The sequence below is a fragment of the Ostrinia furnacalis genome, unplaced genomic scaffold, assembly GCF_004193835.3.
Source record: "Ostrinia furnacalis isolate ACB-3 unplaced genomic scaffold, ASM419383v2 OfSCF0867, whole genome shotgun sequence".
Lineage (NCBI taxonomy): Eukaryota > Metazoa > Arthropoda > Insecta > Lepidoptera > Crambidae > Ostrinia > Ostrinia furnacalis.
This window is the reverse complement of record NW_021131106.1, coordinates 326,646-333,525: the sequence shown is the minus strand read 5'-3', so window position 1 is coordinate 333,525 and position 6,880 is coordinate 326,646. Positions and strand designations below refer to the sequence as shown.

Genomic DNA, 6,880 nt, shown 5'->3' with positions numbered 1-6,880 from the left:
TTCGCCGGGTCAGCTAGTGTATAATAGTTATAGATATCATAAACTTTGTTTACACTTGCCACCGTTGGTTGCCATAAATTGGGAGAGCGGAACTCTCCGGTGGCACCGTGAAAATGCATTATCTAGTAGTTATTCAGTTATGCAGAATCTATAAATGAATTTGTGAAAGTAAGTAGGCCCTTTATTAGATAAGTACGTTACGTAGGTGTTAGATATTATGTGAACGACTTTTAATTGAAAAAAAAAAGTAAAGTAGAGAGTGGATGTCTGGATGGATGTACCTACGTTTGTTACTCTTTCACGCAAAAACTACTGAACGGATTTTGATGAAACTTTACAGTATTACCTTTTATAACCCAGAATAACATAAAGGCTATTATGACGATATGAGACAAACTAAATATCACGCGGGTGAAGCCGCGGGCAAAAGCTAGTATTCCTATAAAATATTTCTAAATGTGTGTGTATGTAAAGTAACTAATTTGTGTGGCTCTCTATGATAGGAGGTTAGTAGCAAGAAGAAAATAAATTGTGTTTTAGAGAGGGATTAAGAACATAAAACGCAAGAAATATGAAATAACTCTTTTATTATCATAGGGGTTCCTTGCCATAATTTTAGGTAAATAAGTTAAATAATAAAATCACAACTTAATGAATACTTAAAATTAACTCGCACGCCGTCAAATTTAAAATTTGAAATTTTGAATTTTGATACAAAGACTCGCTACGAGAAAACTCTCCCAAATTAAAATCAAAAATTGACGTCGTAGGCAATTCACTTATTACTATGGCAGGTAAAATGGACTCAAAAATTATTTAAAAAAATATTTATATATGTATCTACCAACGTGGAACAGAAAATGAGGTGTTAGGTAAAAATAAAATTGCAGTTTATAAAGAAGAGCAGTCAAATGTTGCAAGAAGTCTAACGCTATTTTAAATCAAATCAATTATATTATTTAAAACCGTTTTTTATTAATTAAATAAAGGAACGCATAGGTATATTCGTTAAACTTCCTGCGGGATAAACATACTGACGTGACAATTGTATACGTAGACATTTATAATGTTAGTTTCAATTTATTTATAAGTTATCTATTATTTTATAATCGTCTATATACATGTTCCAATCGAATCGTAAACCTAGTAATTAAGCGTGATAAATGATTTCCAATTATCAACTTTTACCTAAAGATACATCACAGATAGAGGCATAAAAAATTAACATCTAGGAAGGTGTAATTAGCAATTGGTAAAGGTTTGCTATGGCGTCTATGTTTAAGAAAACTAAGGACTATTGAATTAAAACATAAATTTGTTTTAGCCTACACGAGTGCACGGAGAAAGAAAAAGTGCGAAGCGAAGAAAGCGAAATATGTAAAACAAATAATTATAATCTAAGGAAAGAAGACATGAATTAGAGAAACAATCAAGTTTGCCCCCTTGAGAAGCTAATAAAGTCCATTCAAAAAACTGGCAAGCACTTACACATTAAATTGATAAATCTTATGAATTATAAGTTCTGATAACACCACTGACATTTGTTTAAAAAATTACTCCGGCGTTTGACTAGATGCTTCTTATTTTAACTATTTTCATCGACTCGGAATACTCGTTTAAATATCTGTTAACAGATTTTACGCAAACAGACCATCGCATTGAGACTTAGTCATCGAAACAAATAAATATATAAATAAAATACTTTAAATACAAAAATAGAACTCTAAAACAGTCCGAGTTACTATGAATCAAGATTTACACTGAGGGATAGGTACCTACGCTATTTCAAAATGGAGAGTTTTGTTTTGCCAAAAATATGAAAAATAAATAATGTACTTTACTTTTTTTCGTCAGCATTGATTTTGGCGTCATTTTTCTTATTTGGTTCGTCATTTCGACTTTCAGGATTGTTGTTATCATTTTCCTTTTCATCTTTCTTGTTAGTGTTTGTATTGTTTTGACCATCGGTATTTTCTTGTGATTTTGTTTTGGAGTCCCATTTGTTTTGAAATTCATCATTAAGCATTTTCTCAAAATCAGCAGACACTTTATTTACGTTCTTCTTCATTGTAGAATCAGGGTAGCTCTGAAAATTAACGTCACCTTAAAGTATTAAATCCATATAATAACGCAGTAATAGAAATAAGAACAGTGCAAAAAGAAAACTACCTTTAGGTACAGACGAACATTGTTGAAAATTCGCCTGAAATCTTGAACCACCTGCTCGTATTCTGTATAGGATGAATTCTTCAGCTTAGTCGCAATATCGTGAAGGCACATCGGATATTTGACTACTTCATAAAATCTTGGAGCCTGAAAAAAAGTTTCTTATATTTGCCGAACATAATAAGCTATTTTTTCCACATAAAAACATTAGGTATATTTACCATTTTGATATCCATATCATGCTGAATGAAAGCGGATTCACTAATTTGGGACAAGTTATCAATGATCGTCTCAAATTTCTTGACAGTGGCAGCCGGTAACGGCTTTTTCTTTTTAGGATGATACCACATTCCTGATATTGCTACCTTAGATTTCCCACTAGATTTCTTTTGATTTTCATCTCGCACATAATTTCCTGTTTGATCAAAACTTGGGCAACGAGCAGTTTCTTTTGATGCTTCCGTTTTGGCATTGGGTCCTACGTCAATTGGGTCTTCTTGAATCTCCGGTTGCTTCGTATCAGAATCAAGCAACTTAACAATATCGTCTGCAAAAATGGATTGATCGCGATTTTTGGGTAAAGTGTAATCATTTTTATTCAACACTTGTGGGCCCCAGAGATTGGCCATTTCCTTTGACATATAATGATTGGAAGGTAGTGCAGAGGGCCAAACATCCGCTTGGTCCATGCGTAGTTTTACTTGCTTCAAATCATCAGGAAATTCATCATCTGCTGTCAAGCCCAACGCGTCGTATAGCCTAGCGGCATCTGATTTATTGGAACCTTCATGGATGAAATCCATTAATTTTGGGGCAGATTGCTTGGCCGCTTCCCAAGCACGATCAGATGTCATAGATGTGAGTATCTCCAGAGGATCGGCAGTTCTCATGTCTAAACAGGGCATACCATGTCTTGGCATCAGTTTGTGCTCTTCACCGAAGACGTCATCCACCCGGCGAGACATCAAACATGGCCAGGACTCAATGTTGTATTTAGGTTGAGGAGCCAATGTCACTTGAGGAAATGGTACCTTCATTTTTATCGGGCCTATTTCATCTACCACAGGACTCTCAAAAACCACATCTGGAGACGCGCCTTGTACAAATGCAGATATTGGATCTGCAGGTTTTATTGGAACTTTGTAACTTCCAGGTTTCATGTAAACTTTAGACATTTCGTGAAACTCATCATTTTCGGGATCAATGAATTGCACGGGGCCAGAGATATTATTAGAAATCGTCACAACATTCGATGGAATCTGAATATTGTGAGTGTGATGAGTTATATAATCGTTAGGTTCTTTTTGGACCATCTGACCCCACGCCGCAAAAAAATCATTCTCTTCCTTCGTGTCACCGCAGCTGTTGTTTTTCTGTATGTAGCATCCTCTCATTTCGGCTGCTGTGGCCATGCTCGGAAGGAGGGTTTTTTCTACGTGACTCAAGGGTATCATCTTAGCCTTCAGCTCCATCTCTCTGCGCTGTAACAAGTCACAAGGCATGTTTCCTAAGAGTGGCTGACCTGGAGCTTTTCCGAGTTCCGCATCCATTTTGTGCTTGAGTTGGTTATAAAGCTCTCGTTGTTCAGAATGACACATGCCTTCGAGAGTCCGAAAATCGGGCAAGTTTGTAATAGTCCAAGACTGACGAGGCTTAGCTTCACGAAGACTGCAAGGGTCACACTTGTATTGAACTTTTTGGAAGCCTTCCAAATCACTTTGATCATTGAGCGGATAAAAGTTATGAGAGTTCGGAGGCGGTACTACAGGAAACTTTTTGTACGTGACACTTGATCTGGGTGGCCATGGCCCGTCACTGTAGTTCTGAGAAGTGGACTGACTTTGGGTTTGAGCCCATGGGGGCTGGACGGCGTTGAAGGGCTGCGGCGAAGCGTTGACTGGCCGCGGAGTGCTAGCGTGTGGCTTAGACTGCTGAAATTTACTTTGATTTTGATGTCGCGGAGCAGCCGAATTTGATGCATAGTAGTTATGAGAAAAGCTCTTCTGCTCCATTGTAAAACCGTGGTCGAGGCACTTAAATGTTTTATAAATATGAGTCAGCATTTCTTTAGTTACGGCTTGCCATTGTACGAAACATTCCCTGATGTTAGGACTGTAATATTTATTTTCGATTCTAGAAAATGTTTCATGTTTCTCACTGAGTAGCTCCTTTACTCCTTTCCATCCATCTAAAATTCTCACAAATGAGAATATAAAGTTTTTGATAACCCATGGAATGCCTTGGGAATGAAGGTTGGCGACCGCGCTGTCTGGTTTCTGCACATTAGATCTAGTCTTGGCACAGATGGAATGTATGTTCTTGAAGCATGGTCTGTTATGGTGGGCAATCGCAATGTTCTCAGCATCAGTGCAAGCTTCGATCGCCAACTGAACAATTTGATTTGGAATTTGATCGTGTATAACAATTTTGTCCAACGCAGTTAACAAAACATCCGACGATCCTGAAGGCTTGCTTTTATCTTCTTCTTGATTAGATGACTTTTGATTTTGCTTTTGGTTACTGGAGTCAGTCCTGGAGCTCGTATCGGGAATATTGCAGAGTTCTGAGACCATACGTTCACCTTCGACGTAAAAATCGAGACTCGAAGTGGATTCTGAAGTGAGGTTTCGATCTGATTTTCTTTGACGGTCCGTTTCTACGCTAGTTTCTTTGTACCTCTCGTGATATCTCGGATCGGCACTGTAGGCGTTGCGTTTATCCTGACTTTTGACGATCTTCTTTTTAGCTCCGGTTCCGATTGGTTCCTGGTTGGATATAGACCAGGAGCTCTGTGATCGCCTGTCCGAGTGCACGCTGCGGTCGCCCGACATTCCAGGCCCGCCGTAGTTGGGCGACGACGGGTCAAAGACTAGCCCCACCAGAGGAGAGTTGGGCGGCGAACTGAAGGTAGGAGCAGATTGATTGTTATATCTGAAATAAACAAGCCTAACTTAGTAAGCAAAACTTAAACAAGCAAATTGATTGATGGAATTTTATACCTTGAATTCTGATACTGTTGACTGGATGCAGTGGCTTCGTAGATGCCAGTTGCGACCCGGCAGTATGTTGCCATGTTTTGATCGGTAAGGTCTTTACTGGAGCACCCTGTTTCAATGAAGAATGGTTTAAAATGAAAGTTTACAAAAATAAATAAAATCTTTCTTAAACTGAAATTCAGCAGAGGAAAGTCAGAAAAAGGAGACAGAAAAAGCTTTGATAACCATGTCTTTGGTACACTTACCATAGTTCTTGGACTGAATCACGGCGTACTGGTGCGAGCCCTGGTAGCCCTCCTGGTGGGGCGCACTCCTCTCTCTATATCCCTCGCGGTATTCGGCCGTCTTGCTCGATCCCCCGCCTCCATATTCTTGCATTTGGCTCGTGGTCGTCTACAATCACGAAATATGCAATTAAGTAGTTAGTATAGACTATATTAGTTTGAATACTTTTTACAGATTTTGATATTAAGATAAATATGATTTTTAATCCCTTACAACCCTTTTTTCTGAACCAAAATTCATGCAAGTCGGCAAGTCTTCAGAAATAGCTAAGCTAAAGCTAATTCAAAGTAAAAGCAAGGTAGAGTCTTAGAACTTTTCAAAAAATCTTTTTTAATTATAGGACAATCAATAAGTTCATAAAGTATAGCTTAGAATATTGTGCTCGTTAAGCTTTTCGCAAAAGCTTAAAATTAAAATATTTTTGCATAATTTTCGTTGATAAATCAAAAAGAAGTTTATTTTTGTCAGAAAATGAAATAGAAAAGTACTTTGCAAGAGTTTTGGTTTAGTTTTTCATTGTACGAGAGACATAATTGACATTAGTTTGTACAAGATCTAGTTGGTGCCCACGGTAGCTTTTCTTTTTCCCAAATAAAAACGTTCAATTTCCCTTGAAATTCCTAGGAATAGACTAGCGTGGATCTACTTTGAAGCATCTACTTTGCGTTTTACTTCTTCTAAATGCTCTACTATGAAACAACTATATGACAAAAGTACTACATATAAAAGAATCCTCAGAATTCTTACCTTTGATGTGGTATCGTATCCCTGCTAAGGTTGATTGTCCAGATTTCAGAACATAATAAAAAAATCAGGCACCTAGTAATGCTTGTCAAAAGAATCTTGTGACTTTTAATCAAATAATTATTTTTATTCTTACGAAGTAACGGTAATGATTTCACTCGATTTGGAAGATCTGGGGGCACTACTATCTACCTTATTCTCTAACTATTTTTTCCTATGTAAGTAGAAAGTTATTTTCATGTTCACTTTCTTCGATGTGCAATGGACAATGTGTGAGCTGCCAAATAATTGAAACCAACCATATGATTTGGTTCAATTGTTTCTGTCATTCCATTTTTGCTTTTCTGGAGGTTGATAAAGTTGCCTTTCCATTTTCATTTAGACTCCTTGCTGTTTCATTTACCCCTAAGCCTTATTTACATGATTGCAAATCCTCGTACCTATACTCCCTGGTCGTCTATAATATTTATTTTAATTATTGAATTATTCGTAATGAGGCACGAAAATAATCATTCCATCAGTTATGTCATGAATTTTTCATGTTATCAATGTTAAAACCACAATTTTGTCATCAATTCAAAGGTATTGGTGTTCGTGTGAGACTCCTATTGAGGTTCTTACCTTTTACGCCTCGTATGTATTTTGTTTTATCAAATTATTTCCAAATTAATTCCAAATATATTTGAAAT

The 6,880-nt window shown here is 37.0% G+C and overlaps 1 protein-coding gene across 2 annotated transcripts; it reads right to left on the bottom strand.

Moving 5' to 3' along the window:
• Positions 1 to 606: 606 nt before the first annotated feature.
• mtsh (mitoshell) lies at positions 607 to 6,460 on the bottom strand. Of its 2 annotated transcripts, none has more exons than XM_028301095.1 (6): positions 6,195 to 6,460; positions 5,408 to 5,555; positions 5,166 to 5,271; positions 2,388 to 5,097; positions 2,170 to 2,313; positions 607 to 2,086 (listed from the first exon to the last, which is right to left on the bottom strand). In XM_028301095.1, the coding sequence occupies exons 2-6, from the start codon at positions 5,538 to 5,540 to the stop codon at positions 1,838 to 1,840; spliced, it is 3,342 nt and encodes a 1,113-aa protein (XP_028156896.1). In that variant the 5' UTR covers positions 5,541 to 5,555; positions 6,195 to 6,460; the 3' UTR covers positions 607 to 1,837. The 2 variants fall into 2 exon arrangements, with proteins under 2 accessions (XP_028156896.1, XP_028156897.1); XM_028301096.1 differs by having other exon boundaries at positions 2,388 to 5,067.
• Positions 6,461 to 6,880: the final 420 nt, after the last annotated feature.

Bases quoted from the DNA above. Each gene is read 5' to 3' on its own strand.
- mtsh (XM_028301095.1), bottom strand. From the start codon at position 5,540: ATGCAAGAATATGGAGGCGGGGGATCGAGCAAGACGGCCGAATACCGC. The intron at 5,272-5,407 runs GTAAGTGTACCA...TCATTGAAACAG, and splicing joins GATTCAGTCCAAGAACTATG to GGTGCTCCAGTAAAGACCTT. The intron at 2,314-2,387 runs GTAAATATACCT...ACTTTTTTTCAG, and splicing joins ATGATATGGATATCAAAATG to GCTCCAAGATTTTATGAAGT.